Here is a 16,323-nt window from a genome sequence, read left to right as displayed (position 1 = left end):
GGTTAATCAAGTCCTAATCATTTCATCATTACTCAAAATTTAAAACAAACGCACTCTACTATTCAAGAAAAACATCCTGCATTCTATAGCTATACCAATCATTCGCCTTTAATTCAAAATTATTCATGAAGGTAAGACAATTTATTTATCTATAATTTCTTCTTTTATAAACTACAAATTTACAAGTTTGGCTATCCCTGACTTTTAGTATTTTTATTTATGATAGGGACAGTCTTAATTTCATTTCATTCCACCACCACACCATACTTATTGTCATAATTTTACCATTACGACATTCCATTGACCTCCTTCCCTCCCATTTGATACAATCAATTTAGGATTATTTGGAAAATATGTATATTTATATTTTCTTTTGTTGAGATTGGGATCGTGTGAAGATCCACTATTTCTTTTTTGTTTTTCTTCTCTTATTTTCCACATGTAGCAATAAATACAATTGTTTGTGTGTGTTTAAGTTTAAGAGAATTAGACCAATAACTATGGTATAATAGAAAAGAGTTAAGAAAACTTAAATATCACAGATGTTGGACGCCGAATGCGCCACTTTATAATATGTACAAGCACTAGGGGAATTCAAAATTTAAATCTGAATTAAAGAAGATCGCTAAGCTAGGACGTGTGCTCTGTGCTCTTGGAAAGAAAGTAGCTTGGATCGCATCCATTCGATTTGTGTTTAACAGATGCGAATCTTATTGAATTTGAAGTTGATATATGCACAAAACGATGACAAGATCTAGCTCTTAACTAAGCTTAAGTCTACACCAGCTAGATAATGTGAAAAACTCAAAATAAAATTCTGAATTTTAAGGTTTGATAGAACATTCTCGATGCGGGAAAATTCGATCTTTAAGTGTTGTCTTAACAAAAGATTTTATAAATCTTTACAAAAACTTTTAAAAATAGGCTTTCCAAAATCGACTCGGGTATAAATCTTTTCTGTATTTGCCTGATTTTTGTAGAAGTTTTTCCACATTTAGCTGGCGATACTGTCGGGCTGAGATTAGTTCTGGTGCTGCATTTCCTCCCGCTTTTATCATCGCTGCACTTGGATCAGGGTTCCGCCGAAGCTAAAACTGGCCTGCTGCTGTAGCCTAAGCAGATCCTGGGCGCTGTAGACTTGCAAACTGGTGGAGGAGCCGGACGAGGAGCTGGCACTGGAGGCAGCCGGCGCTATCGCCCGCAAATGGAACGTGGCATCGCAGACGGAAGCAGCTGCAGACGAGGAGGAGCTGTTGTTCGTCAAGGAGACATGACGGTTGACCCCGTTCGCCTTGTCCTTGTTATGGCGCTTAACGTGCTTGGACAGGTGATCGCTCCTCATGAATTTCTTCTGGCACACGCTGCACTGGAACTTCTTTTCGCCGGTGTGGGTCCGCTTGTGTCGAGACAACTCATCGGATCGCGAAAATCTCTTGTCGCAGTTGTCCCACTTGCAGATGAAGGGTCGTTCGCCCGTATGAACCCTTTGGTGGGCCTTCAGGTGACTGCTCTTAAAGTAGTTCTTGCCACATTCGGGGAAACTACATTCGTAGATGCGACTTCTTGTGGCCGCCGCCTGAGCTGCCGTGATTCTGGTGGTGTGTTTTTCGTCGGGCATCGATGGCACTGTGGGTATGGGCGTGGGACTCTGTTGCGCAGCAACTGTGCTGAGCAGAATGAGCTGGCTAGCTGGAGGAGCTACTGGAGCAACATAAATAGGAGTCATAATTGGTTTAATTTCAGCCTCCTCCTGGGCCTTTTCCGCTGGAGCAGATGGAGCTGGAAGCTCTGGAGCCGGTGTCTCGGGTTTTTGTACTGGGGTAAGGGCCACTTCCGCAGCCCGCTTCCTGTTCATCTTGAACTTGAGATTGCGCCACACATTGGCTTCTGGATAGTCGTCCTCCACAGTAGGTGGGACCGAAATTGTACTGATGGTTGAGTTTGAAGAGGAACTGGAGCAGGAGCTGGTGCTGGAACTGGATGAGTTCTCGTCTTGGTTACTGGAAGAGACGGCCCCCGAGCTGTTGACCCTCATGATGACGCTAACCCTCTCGGCCTTGTGCTCATCATCCAGCTTCTGATCCGGTGGAGGTGTCATGGTCGTCGCAGGCTGCTCCAGGCGGGGTTTCTTATTGGGGACCGCCATTTCCGGAGTCTCGTCTTCCGTGTCCGACGGGTTGGGTGTGATAATCCCTCCATTCTTTTGGTTCTTTTGGGCCACTAACTTGAGTTTGGCCTTTAGCAGGTTCTCGTTTAATTGTTGCTCGTCCTTAGCGACCTGAAGAAAACGAAAGAACAAGTTCAAGGTTAGTGAGAGTTCATCAGGATTGAGTTCAGGCTATCAGGAGCGCATTCACATTCCCATTCACTTTTGGCTGACCAGCAAATGACCGACAATAACTTTTCCCTGGCAATTCGCTAATTACGCCGACGGCTGGCAAGGCCGTTCACCGTTAACCTTCGCGCTCCCTGCAGCACCCCAACCAAGCCCCAGGTTCAATGATTCTTCAAAAGGCCAAGGGGACATTATTTTTGGCGGCTTTTGAACTGTTTTTTTAATTCGGTTTAGGGTGAGAAATAATGATTCATTAAATGTCGTCTTGTTACAAGCAAAAATATTCATTGATCATTAATTTAATGTAAAACATTTTGAATTTTAATGTCACGGTTTCAAAAAAGATTTGCTAAATTGGTTTTGATTACATATCTGAAACATTCACATTTTGTATTCTTTTTTTTTAAGTGCATTTCTAAATTAAATTTTTTATGAATAAAAATTTTAATTTATAAAGTTTTTTACCCATTTTCAAAATATTAATAGACCTTTTTGAAACCCTTAAGAATTCAAAAATGCCGCCAAAAAGCAGGCAAAGAAAAGTGCAGCCACACAACTATGGTGTGCCTCAGGTGGGGAATTTAATGGGGAAGGCGATTGCGAGGGGTGTATTATGACTCGTGTGGAGACGTCGAAATCTTTTTATGGGCTCGGCACGTTGCGTTCAAATGTGCGACAGTGGTTGTTTGTTTCTTTCTTGGCCAGATAAAAAAAGAGTCAGAAATGTGACATATTTTTATGGCTTGGGGCTTGGCCTGTTTGGCTAGCTCTTGCCCCCTCTCTTTTTTACCCACAGTTGCCAATTGGCAACTCACCTTCGCTCTCAAACAAAGTCGGTACTCTCTCTCTCTCTGGGCTTTTCTGTTGTTTTTTCCTAGTAGTGCCAAGTCCAATGTTCAGGGTAAGGCGCTCTCGCTCGCACTCACATATCACTAGCTGTGCATGCGGTGTTCACGTGAACGCGTGCTGACTGCGTGATCGCATGGCTGAGTGCGAGTGCGAGCGGGACATAGCACTTTTGTTTTTAGAAATGCGGCAAGTGGAAGCGAGAGCGAGCTTACGTCCGATTCTGTTTGATTTTCCGCTGCCTTGAATGCACTATCCTCACTATTCTCACTCAAAAAACACTAATAGCACTGGTACATATCCACTTTGTAGGTCACTTACGTTTTCCAACTTATTATCCCTCAGCGGGGGCGTTGCGGGTGGTGAAGGTAGCAAGGTATCCATGTCCATTGCACTTTCAACTGCACTCTCTTTTTGCGAAGAGTCTTTAAAAGTCTGTGTTTGTTTGTTTCTGCTGCTTTCTGACCTATCACTTGGTTAAATCTCAGTTTTGTGTATTTTTGCACTTTAGTTAACTTTGCACTGGCGCTTTTCGAGTGCCTTCTGCCGTTTTGGAGCGGAGGCGAACCGTTGCGTTCAGAATTCAAGAGACGAATGAAAAAGGCAAAGGCATTCAGCTCCCAGCAGAGCTGCCGCGGCCGACGTCGCTGTCGCGAGTGCCAGTGTTAGTGAGTGGAACCGCCGACGTAATCACTTGTTCGTGGGCTTGTGTGTGTGAGAGGGCAATCGTCATCAGCAGTGGAGCAACCAGTGCAATGAAACCCGGACGGACATCAGTCAGCAGCAGCGTGGGCAGCGCCTCTTCCCTCTGTCTCTCTCTAGCTCGAAAAAGGTCAGGTCTCCTCCTCACTCACCTCTAGGCAACCCACACATACAGAGAAAAACAGTTCGATATCAAAAATATATTAAAAGTCCGTATGTGAACTGTATGATATCAAGACAATCATGAGATCAAATAAGTACACAGACAAGTAAAACAAGATAGTCAAACACAACGACAAGTATCTTGGTATAATAGGAAGATGCACAGAGCATCCTTAAAAACCAGGTTCGAATTCCACTGCTGCTCGCTTACCTGTAAGGGGTATTTTTTACTCTTGATCTAGGAGTATATTGGAAATATCGTTTGTAGAGGTACATATAAGCTTGTAAAATTATTTTTCTGGTATCTGGTCGAAAATTATGTGAAAAATTAGCAAATAAATCACATCAACTTTTCTTTTGGTGCAGGAACACAGACATCGTCAGAGACAAACCAATGGAGCACGTAACTAACGCATGGACGTCATCAGCTGTTTGCTGCGGGGTCTGGTTTTTGGTGCTAGAGAGAGCGGGACAGCAGGCGAGGGGCAGAGAGCTCCATTGGGCTGTCTATTCATAGGCTGTGCATGCCCAAGCCGCGTGCACAGCGCACACCAACATTCACAGACACACCCCAAAGCCGTGACTGAATAGCTGACGCAGTTGTTGCCACGGAAGTCTGTGATTAATCGAAAAAAAAAATACTTTAAAACAGGCTCGAAACCTGGGAAGACGCCCCTCAAGCCGAAATCTAAGACCTGCCGCATATATTTGCATTAACTTTAAATCCAAGTCTGACTTTGAGCAGACGTAGATTTCATTAACAAACGAAAAGCAGAGTGGGAAAGCAAGAGAATGTGGGAGCTCAACAGTTGAGCGGCAGGCACTGCCAGGCCCAAGAAATGAAAGAGATAACAAAGATGAGTCACAAAATACACGCAGTTTAAAACAAGCTTGTTTACCCGTCGCAAGGAACTCGATTAAATCGATCACTAATTCAATTCATTAATTGGAAAACTTACTCAGGGCCCAATAATTTTCACCTGGCAATGCTCGGTCCGGCTGTAACAGTTTTCAAAGCAAAAAGGGGCTCGTGCACAGCACACACACCAAAAAGCGGGTAAGAGCGAACACAGAAACAGCTGTGACTATTATAAGACGGCGCTCGCTTGCTCTCTTGCGCAACAACAACAGCCTTAACGAATAACTAGTACGCCATACCCCACACCAGACTTGTGGGGCGACTGTTAACGTATCTAGGGTATCCTAGTGTATGATAGGAGGACGTTAATTCACGAAGATACGTCTGAAGTTGGTAGTGGTTTCAGCTAGCTGCAGATTGGGACGAGTGTTAAAACTGCGCCCAGCGTCTTTATAACAATGGTCGACGAGAGGATATTTTCAAATAAACATTTATTTTTGGATTCAAATATGTATTTGTTCTGAGTTTTTCAAGATTTATTCTTTGTGGCGACCAACGTGGTGCCGTGCTTAAAGTTCAGAATATTTAAATTTTTACTGAGAACTTGAAATGTAGATGGTATCTTCAAGTCGAACCCCAAACCAATATCTTTCTTACTGGCTGAGCGAGCTCGCCTGGGTGTTTTTCGGTGTGTGTGTGTATCTGTGTGGGTCCGTCTGGTATCACGCTTTGACCTCATGATGTTCACGTGAACATTTGTTGATACTTTGCCTCGGCGGACGAGTGAGTGAGTGCGAGCGAGTGGCGGCGATAAAAGCCAGCAGTCTGTGGCGTGCCTATCTGTGCGAGTGTGTGCGTGTGGGTGTTTGCAGTACTTGCGTTTTTGTTTTTGTTTTCTCTTCGTGTTTGTTATTGGAATCGGAATTCGTGTGTAAATTTCGCACGGAACTGAAGCGATGGCCTCCACTCTCTCGCGAATGTGGGCGTGTAAATGGGCCGACGTACCGTTACCGCACCTCTCTCTCCACTATACTTCCCCCAGATTTTGAATGCAAACTGCGCCACAATTGAGCTTTCCCACTCACTTCCACTCCTCTCAAACCATCATTCTGGAATTTATATGCAATCGGTAGCCGCAGGTTAGATCTAAAATTAGCAGCACATCTCGGCTCCCCGGCGGGTTCAAGTTCAGTTTCCTTGACTTGTATTCGCCCACGGAGATCCCACGCCCACCCACATTATCTCGGATGGCGAAATCCGGACTCGCAGAACTCACATGTGCCCACGCACATTCTCTGTCGCACGTAGACTCCTGGCCACTGGAAAAAAAACTGGTTAGAAAACTGTAGGATTTAATCAAAAAAGACAACTTAATACATTTTGGGAGATATAATCAAGCTTCTGAGATAAATAATAAATTTTAATCATGTTAAATATCTGTTATTTTTATAATGAAAGATTGTAGAAAAGTACTGATCTGAATTTGATGATCTGATTATTACCAAGTTAAGAAGTCTGAAATAATTCTCTTACAATTAATACAAATTTTTAATAGTAACATTTGAAATTTGTTCCTTAAAGAAAAATTAGGGAAAGAATAGCAATATTTTGCGTTGTGGCAAAACCTCAAATTAGAGGAAAGGCGACTAAGTTATAGCCCTTTCCTCTCTGCGGAGCGAGTTTGCGCATTGACGAATCTCTCGTCTGGCATATTATGTAGCCGACTCGTTGACTCGGTGACGTCACTCCCACGCTGTCTTTGCTCCTGTTGCGCGTCAAAGGTCAAAGCACACGAAGCGTGACGTTGGCGTGAGCTTCCGCCGGGTTCAAGGCCTCCTACGCCCTTAAATCTTTATTAATGAAAAGAGCAGTGGCAAACAGGTCACAGGCGCAGGCAGACATTTCTTGGTCGGAGGCGTTGGTCGAACGTCAATCACAGGAGGATCCTGACGTCAGAGGCCATGGAAAAAGAACCCCGCTTATTATTCAAATTCATATATCAATTCAATCATGTATTCAGCGAGTGGCACATAGTTCGAGCTAAATTCATGAGGAATAGATCTATAATTTGCCACGGCAACAACGTCAAAAGCGTCAAATGCGACGCCCGTTTTCCTATTTTCACCCATTTCCCATTCATCCTCTTCCCATGGCCCATTTCAAGTTCACTTTCTACATTGTGGCCCCACAGTTTTTGTTTGTTGTCTTTTCTTGGCACCGGGGCGTGGGTAATGTCCGATTCCTCCTACCCCCTATGTTGCCTACAACAATGCGCCAAGATCGACAAAACTCTCCATGACGTCATGAGCCTAACTCGTGACTCCAAGTGAAGATTTTGTTAGTTGCTGGGCTTCATTTTGTTTACCTGTCTTTGATGAAAGGAGAATTGAACAGAAATTTCCATTTACCATAGTTGTAAACATGTTTACAAATAAGAAGATTTTTCCCAATTGAACAGATTATGGGGTCTCTTGAAATAGGTCAAAGTGGTTTTGTGGAAACAACGCATTGAAGAGACATAAACTAGCAGAGTCGATATAGCCAAGTAGGTCTGTCAGTCCGTCCATCTAGTCTCTCAGTTTTAAAGCTATATGATCGAAACTTTCCCAAAAGTAGACTTTCTATTCTAAAAAGTGTATTATTCAAAACGGGTCGGACGACTATAAGAATTAGCTGAACGATCGAAAAATAGAGCAGACAATGGTTTATTGCTTTATTATTTTAATAGTCGTTTTATAGAATACTTAACGTTTGCTATAGCTGCAAGGGTATATAAACTTCGACTTGCCGAAGTTGCCTTCCTTCCACGATGCTAACAATATACATTTATATGTATTTATCTTTGTTATAAAGGCTCACATGACTAACTCGAGACTAATATCTAAATTAGGACTTTCATTTTAATGAACGATTATCGATCTTCTTCGACTATTGCACAATAAAGTAATCGACTAATTTAAAAAGTAATCTAATATTTTTGAAGTATTTGTGAATAATTAAATCAATTCGATTTTTGTATTTTAAAGAAAAATGTTGCAATAATAATTATATTTTAGTAAATAAAACCGCATCTCTTCATCTCTTGGATAATTAATTTTTAAGTAAGGGTTCTGTGCTAATAAAGTAAGTTACTAAACTGAGCTGTATGACCTTTAAATCTCAATATCTATAACTAGACCTGATCTTTCCGGCACCACCCCCTCATTAAGTGTTCTAGTCCCCGCACTTGTGATGCTTTTTCTCTGCCTCTACCGTCGTCTCTGCCTACGTGCCTACTGACGCGTTGCTCTAAAACCGAAAGCTAACAAATGGAACAGAACGGAACGAAACGCGAAACGATGTGAGGGAGGGGGCCCCTTTTGGAGAGCCAACGTTTACAAATCTTTAAAGCAAGGCTAGTAGAGCGGCCTGCTATAAACACCATGTAAACAGGGTGTGGGGAGGGGGCGTATACGACCTTCAATCGAGATTGCGGTCTTCCCAATGGAAATTTACGATGACGCGAAGGTTTTAATGGTTTTTCTTTACCTCTCCTTTTTTTGATCAACTCTCGCATTTATTCTCATACCATTTTTTGTTCTGGCTACCGGTAAAAATTGACCTTGGCCCAGTTCCTTTAGCTGCCAAAAGTTCCATCTGAACTTGAAAGTTGTTGTCCTTGGACCATAAACGAAATGGGATGTGAATGGCAGGGGGTTTGCGGGAAATGGCAAGGAATCAACGTAGGGATAAGGTCTGTCCCTGAACCGGTTCAGGTGAACGACTTAATGGCAACGACAGTTCACCATCGTCGTCATCAGTCGTGCGATGGGAATAAACAAACAGCATCATCAATAAGTAGAAAATATAGTAAATGGGACAGAAATGTTTCCCTTTCCCAACTAAAAGATACCCAAGGTCTAGATTTAATTGTTTCCGCATGCATACAAAATGTCTGTAACTATAAACTTATAAGGATGATAGGTGCCAAGTATGGATAAAAATATTTTATGGATCTTTCTAAAAATAAATTCAATCCTTATATTATAAGATATCTGCTCACAATATTTTACTTAAGCCACCTTACAACTGTGTTTCCAAATAGTGTTCGGTGGTTTCTGTGTTACTAAGAGAACTTTATATCTAAGTGGGTGAACTAATTTAAGCGCTTATTTTGATAGCTTTCTATCCGTTTTTATCTGTATGTCTTAATAAGAGAAGCAGATATCGAAGTTAGCATACTCTCTTAGGCACACTTCACACCATTTCCAGCAGACATCTCAATCTCGATAAACAAGTGTCTATACCGACAAATATTCGTACGAATACAATGTTCCCTTGGACCCCACGAGTACCGCGTATAAATATATGGCACAAACAGAAATAAATCTAGAATAAGCGCGCTTGATGGCGAGGGCAGGGGGTCCGTTGATAGACCCGTTTTTTGTATGCCGCCGCCGACGTAGATTCCGATTCCAATTCCGATGCCGATGTTGACGAGGTCGCTGGGGCGTCTGATTGGGGCCACGTGAAGTCAACGTGAACAGCGCGCGAAAAATAATAATAATTGCGTTATTCATAATAAGGCAGAATGTTGGGACCTCTCCCCCGGACAGTCGTCCAATTTTGGATCAACCCTACATCGGGGGTTCGGTTCGGTTTGACTTGATAAGAGAACGGGACTGATAAGCGCGATTCCCAGCTGGCCAACGCATGGCCAGTCAATAGGTCCTCCTATCTGTCCATTGGTCTGCTTGTCCGTTAGTCAGTCACAACATGAGCGAGAGGCGTGGCCCTTATCAGCTGGCTTTCTTATCACTTTCCGAACTGCAGAGAGGGTGGGATCCGTTTTCCAAGCGGCGTCAATGGGGGTTTATCAATATGCGAGGGGCTGGACTGGACTCTCGGGGATGGGAATGCGATTGGGGTCCGTAAGTGCAGGTGTTTCGGTTCGTCATCTGCATGGGTGATCTTAGACTAGATTTCTGAATGAATCGAAATAAATTATGCGGCTTTTAGGTGGCGTTATCTGGGTCGGATTTCATTCAGCGTAGTAATGACTTCCGGTGAATGGCTGACATCTGATGGCTTTTTTGGATCACAAAGTGACATATTTTTTTTAAAACCAGATCAAGAAGAAGGCAAGGCATTTCACGGCCAAATTTGATTGAAGAAATCAAGCAACCCTTTGCTTTTGTGCCTTACAGCACAATTATAAAAAATTCCGATTTGGAAAGAAACAAGAATCTATCTTTTACAATGCGCGAAATATCGGCTTACAACCGTATGGTATCTAAAGGATAAGGTCAAAGTCATATACATACGTATATATTTTATATGATCGAAAATGTGAAAGTGAAAGCACCGCTTTACAAACTTCTGACCATTTTTATTATACCCTTCGCATGGGTATAAAAATCTTGTGACTATACATATTTTCCTTATCACATAATTGGGGCACCACCAACGTGTATGCTTCTTTCTAAGTAATTAATTTAAACTTAATACTTTTATGTACAAGCTTGAGCATGTATAGGTACAGTCCCAGCAAATCCTTTTGTTACCAATGTCATCTTATAGAAAAAAAGTATGCTTTCTCCATCGCATACTTGCTAATCTCACCAAGTGAGATCTTTTGTATCTTATAAGATACGCGATTTATATCAGTAAAAGTGCTGTGCTCATCTCATAACAAATATATCTATGCAAGTATGTTTGTATGTCTCACACCACTTCCGATTTTGTTTATAAAACTCATTGTCATTCGCCGACAACGTGACCATCGCAACCGCAATTTGAATCGGGCGTGAATCGAGTGCGAATCGGTTGGGAATCGGTCGGCGTGTTTATCTAAGCCCGTGGCACGACGTAGCAGACCTTGTTTGTTGGGCGTTGGTGCCTCCACGCTTGTTTTGCTTTTGCGTTTCGTAAAAAGGGGAAAAAATTGAGTTGATAGGCGACGAACCCGCGATTAATGGATCGCCCTTGACGGGTCCGTAAACCCTTTTGCAAAATCTATAGGAGGAGGCTCGCTGCCGGCAGACAAACAATGGAAATTGCCTAAGTACTCGGAGTTCTATATATGTCTGTCTGCCTCTCTTTCTTTCGCCTCGCTTTCTTCCTCATTCATTATTGCAATTTATTACTGCGGTGTTTTTTTTTTTTGATATTTTCTGTTGGGTTTTGTTGCCTCATTGACATTGTTGCGTTTGTTGGTTTAAGTGGGCGCGTTTGTTGCTGTTGATTTGGAGATGGGAGGCGAAAAGGAAGGGAACTCTCAGTCTGCTCGCTTATCTCTGGCGATTACGGGCAGCTACGCATTGATTGCATGGCCCTTATGTAGTCAAAATCAGACGTTGTTACAAAACCCCCTGTTCTTTGCTTTCCCTATATCTTTTCACATTCCATTGAGGCAAAGTACAATCTTGGAAGCTCGTATTTCAAAAACTGGGAAATTAATCAAATTTTCTGGATTTCCATTGCTATTTTATTGTTATATGTGATTTGGAATTTACACCGTAATACTTCAAGTGGTTCATAAAGGTTTTTTAATTTCTTAAGTTGAATTTTACTTTAGTATTTTTCTCAAACATTCATGTTCGATATTTCTTGTTAACTTGAATTTCCCCATTAATACTCCTGCCAATTTTCCCAGGAGTTTTGAAAGAAAAACTGCGTTTGGTGTGTGTATACAGCCCCAAATTTCGTATCCATTATTTTTTGCGAACTGGAATTTTCCCCGTAATTCTTTGGTGATCCCCCCACCAAGCAATTTACCTCCCAATGGAGCATAGACATGAGCAAGAGGCGTGCTCAATGATTTGAGTATTTAGCACATTTTCTGCTGCCCTGCTTCTTTCTCTGATTGTTGATGGCTAATCGAAGCACGAGCGCAGAAAATGTATTTTGTTGCTGCTCCGTGCTTGCCCACATTTTATTTATTTTTAGCAATCGCGACGCGTTTTCAGAAATCAAAAGCGCCTCTGAATCGGAGCTATTGATGTGAAGATAGAAGCTGAAGAGAAGTGGCATCGTGGCACCTGAGGACCAAGAAATAATTAACATATTTTTGCAAATTATTGATCGTGTGGCTGGGGCCATAAATCGGAGATGCGGGAAATCCGAATGATCGGGTGATCGTATAAAAATCGAATATTTGAAACAGGGCATGAGTTATACATTATTCGTATTCGATGTTTGTGTTTTTTCGCCAAAGGCGTTTGCACTTTGGCAAGGACAACGTCGGAAGTAAAAATCAAAACATGAGCGAGCAGTAGCTACAAATTGCATTTAAGGTCAACGAGCAAATTCACAATGCGTTGAACCGAGGCAAGTCTCAAAAATAAAATAAAAATGGAAACAGTGGAAGCTGACTGCATTCGGTGAATGAGTAAAGCATTGGAGTACAATGTAAAGCAGGCCGGTCAGGTCCGCAACAATAACAGAAAAATCAAGTCAACAAATTAATATTGGTCATACTTGGCGACTATGGTATATATGCTGCGTATATGTTTGTAAGAGAAGGCCAAATAATACATATTTGTTTTTGTAAAATTAAAAGTCTACATATTAAAAACGGTTATTTCTTTTAAATTGGCAACCCTAAACTTTTGAAATTTCCTATTTAAAAACATAAAGTCCTATAAAGCAATAAGCTGAAACTAACAGAAGGCATTACCTCATAAAAATTTTTCCAGCTTTAGTTATGGAGTCGGACCTTTATTCTCTTTACGTCTAACATTGAGAACATACGGACAAGGGGTCATATTTAGATTTTCCATACTTATTATTATAAGAAGTTAATTTAACCTGTGACTTTGAAAGTTACAAGTAAGGGCGAACTCAACACTTGAATCACGCCCAAAACAGATTGAACTTTGGAATGATGTCACTTGAGTCACTCTCCCTCTCTATATCCCAGTCACTCCCCTTTATAGTCTTTATAGTTCACCTATAGCTTCGTTATTCCGAACGCCGATCAGTGCAAAAAATACATGCGTGAGGCGAATGATCGATGTGCAGAAGGTGAAGGTGACTCCAAAGGTGACCCTGAATAAATGAAGGAGGCGCGAAGTTCGCCAGAGCAGAATTCCGACTTACGAGTTCCACTTGTGGGTGAAGTACCGAAATACCACGGTAATCGGCAGAGTGATCGCCAAAGCGAGCATTTTGAGCTCGAACACATCACACATATTTCATCATCTTTCGCTTTTGTCTGGTCAAGCAACTTCAGGCGAATTACTATAAATAGAAACGGCGAATTCCCGTCCGACTAGAGATAAGCCATCGGCGAGGGCGAAGTCATCATTGGGGAAAATGGACACAGGGAAATCAAATAACACCGCTGACTATGTTGGGGAAAGTGCAGTACTGAATAAATTCAGGCCAAACAATAAAGTGATTAATGGGCCAGATCATATTTTCCATGGTAGTTTATCTCTTTGCTAAGCAATATATTTAAAATCAAAAATAGTTTCTGTAAAACATTAATTATATTAGGGTAAAGGACAAAGGGCTACCTATTTCAATGAAACAAATTTTTTAAATGCTTACTAGTATAAGTTTAATTCCATTTAAAATTTTATTTTGCTGATCAGTTCGTATTTAAATAAAAGCTACACAATTGTGAAAATTTGGAAAATCAAAGTTTCGCTATGTCTGATTTAATAAGCTTCGTTTTTATTTATACATAAAGTACATATTTGGACATGCACTCATAATTAGACCCATCCACTTAAAATTTCGACATTACGTATACGACGCATGGGACGAACCTACCGCAATAGCGACGTCCTCCAATTAGTATTAGTAGCGGCTATTTAGCGGGCAAGGGAGCAACCGAGAGTACGAAAATAAGAAGGGGAATTCTATTGCATTTGTTGCTTCTAAAAATACCCATCAAACCTAAATATCGGGGGAAAAAGGGCGGGACAGGCCAATTGGACTTCGGTCGAATGCAGTGAATTTTGTGGGCGTCGTCGGCGGTCTGTATAACGGCAAATGCAGAAGGGGCAGGGGCGGTAAAAAAAACCAAAAACAAAGAAGCTTTTTATAAAAATAAGTGAATAATTTTATCTCCGCTTGGGAAACAGTTTGTTTGGTTTTTGGCTCGCTTATGCCTCAAACTTGGCGAATTTCATCATCTTTTTTAATTTATGCAAGGAGCCCAGTCAAGCTGATCTTGTGAGTGGATCAGCATCAGAAAAAAAGTCAGAAGAGCCGGGCATCGAAAGAGTAAGGATCATCAGAAGAGAGTGCAAGAGATCGACAAGCTTAACGGACAAAAATTACACTGGGAAAAATGCACTTCTAAGCCCATAACTTTTCTTACAGATAACCGATTTAAAAAAGACATACTTCTAAATGATTGTGGTTTAATTCTCTAAAAATCTGTGTTCTCAACTTGGTTTGTATTTTGGGTCAGTTTTTCATCGTTTTTACAATGTAATCCTTTCCAAATTTCAGCTTTAAAAGCTGCACTGCTAAGCCCATAACTTTTGTTACCGATATCCGAATTCAAAATGGCATACTTTAAAATGATTGTGGTTAAGTCCCCAAAAAATCTGTATACTCATCTTGGTTTGTAATTTTGGGTCGATTTTTGGTAATTTTTGCAATGTAACCCATTTTCAAATTTTCGAAAATTGGCTTTGCAGAAAAAGCTGCACTTCCAAGCCCATAACTTTTGTTACAGACATCCGATTTCAAAATGGCATACTTTAAAATGATTGTGGTTAAGTCCCCAAAAAATCTGTATACTCCTCTTGGTTTGTAATTTTGGGTCGATTTTTGGTCATTTTTGCAATGTAACCCATTTCCAAACCCACCTTACAGAAAAGTGACCTAAAACCTGCACTTCTAAGCCCATAACTTTTGTTGCAGACATTCGATTTCAAAATGGCATGCTTTAAAATGATTGTGGTTAAGTCCCCAAAAAATCTGTATACTCATCTTGGTTAGTAATTTTGGGTCGATTTTTCATCATTTTTACACTGTAACCCATTTCCAAATTTTTGAAAATTGGCTTTGCAGAAAAGTGACCTAAAACCTGCACTTATACGCCCATAACTTTTGTTGCAGACATCCGATTTCAAAATGGCATACCTTAAACTTACTTTAGTAATTTTGGGTCGATTTTTCATCATTTTTACAATGTAACCCATTTCCAAATTTTTGAAAAATAGCTTTGCAGAAAAGTGACTTAAAACCTGCTCTTCTAAGCCCATAACTTTTCTTAAAGTCATCCGATTTAAAAAAGCCTTACTTCGAAATGATTGTAGTTCAATTCTCTTAAGATCTGTGTTCTCAACTTGGTTTGTATTTTGGGGTCGATCATTTCCACTTATAAATTAGTGTTCACCACATATACATGACATGGCCAACTATGCTGACAAATGAAAAACGTATGAATTAATTTATTCACAAACCAACATGGATAGTTTTTAGAAATTTGTTTGTGATGTTTATATTTTTAGTTGGAAATGTATGTTTTTTATACCTCTTGGGATTTACCTATGGACCTGACCTCCAAATCTTTCATAATGATCGTAAGTAAGTGAATGCAAACCTATACTTTTCACAACCGACTGGTTCAGTGTCTTGACCCCCATTTCTCATACACTTGTATACATATTTTTCTGTTCAGGGTAAGGTCGAATCTCCCAGGGTTGGAAACGCGCCGCTTCCGATTGGATGGATGGCAGCAGATCATCGGATCATTGCACTTGGAGGGAACACGCAAGGTAACTGCACCTTGGGTCAATGATATTCGCTTCCCCAGCCAAAAATTTCGTCTGATATTCGGTTAATTTTTGTGTTTTGTTTTATTATTTCGCGGCTGTCATTTCCATTTCCATTTCAGTCACGGGCATGGCCTTGCCGCCAGAAGTTGCTTGACCTGGAAGTTGCTCACCTCGCCTCCCCCCTCCCAGTCCTGATCACCCAATCTCTCCATCAGGCCTCCAGTCGAGTGTAATGCACTATGATTACAGAGGAGGCCGACTCGGTTAGGGATTGTGTGTGTTTATTGCGTTTTTTGGGGGACTTTGTGTTTGCCAAAAAAAATTCGTTTAAACACTACAACAAATTGGATGTTTGTCCAGCTGATTCATTTATTTTCGTTGTATCTGACTAAGAAGAAGCGCACTCATATATATGATTTAAAGCCAAATTAACTGGGATCCCCCTGAAAATTAGTTATGGCTATTTACCATTTTTTCACGGCGCCTCTAACAACATTTTCGTTTTTAGCTTAAATGAAGGCCATTATTTGGTGTAGTGCCATATTTAGAAAGTGTTTATCAACCAATTTTTGGCATTAATTTTTATAACAAAAATGTGTTTATCATATAATATTGTAAACAACAATTTTTTTTTAAGACATTAACAACATTCTTCTTTATTTAAATTATTTTAAATGTATAATATTTATTACTGTTAA

General features: G+C 40.9%; 2 protein-coding genes across 2 annotated transcripts in view; one reads left to right on the top strand and one right to left on the bottom strand.

Annotated features, from left to right (window-relative positions):
• The first annotated feature begins 22 nt into the window (after nucleotides 1-22).
• The window catches only part of LOC108049091 (zinc finger protein ush), a 74,980-nt gene continuing 58,679 nt past the window's right edge, over nucleotides 23-16,323 (top strand). Inside the window, exon 1 of the mRNA XM_017130148.2 lies at nucleotides 23-131. The gene's annotated coding sequence lies outside the window, so the exon portion shown is untranslated. The remainder of the gene's footprint in view (nucleotides 132-16,323) is intronic.
• On the bottom strand, nucleotides 334-3,788 carry LOC108049093 (Krueppel-like factor 10). The gene is made up of 2 exons (XM_017130152.2): nucleotides 3,503-3,788; nucleotides 334-2,278 (listed from the first exon to the last, which is right to left on the bottom strand). Exons 1-2 carry the CDS (start codon nucleotides 3,569-3,571, stop codon nucleotides 1,055-1,057), a joined length of 1,293 nt encoding a protein of 430 aa, XP_016985641.1. The 5' UTR covers nucleotides 3,572-3,788; the 3' UTR covers nucleotides 334-1,054.

This window comes from Drosophila rhopaloa, unplaced genomic scaffold, assembly GCF_018152115.1.
Source record: "Drosophila rhopaloa isolate 14029-0021.01 unplaced genomic scaffold, ASM1815211v1 contig_2, whole genome shotgun sequence".
NCBI classification, from domain to species: Eukaryota; Metazoa; Arthropoda; class Insecta; order Diptera; family Drosophilidae; genus Drosophila; species Drosophila rhopaloa.
Note: the sequence above shows the minus strand (reverse complement) of the source record. Positions and strands in the feature narration are given on the sequence as shown.

Bases quoted from the DNA above. Each gene is read 5' to 3' on its own strand.
- LOC108049093 (XM_017130152.2), bottom strand. From the start codon at position 3,571: ATGGACATGGATACCTTGCTACCTTCACCACCCGCAACGCCCCCGCTG. The intron at 2,279-3,502 runs GTAAGTGACCTA...CGTTTTCTTCAG, and splicing joins GGGATAATAAGTTGGAAAAC to GTCGCTAAGGACGAGCAACA.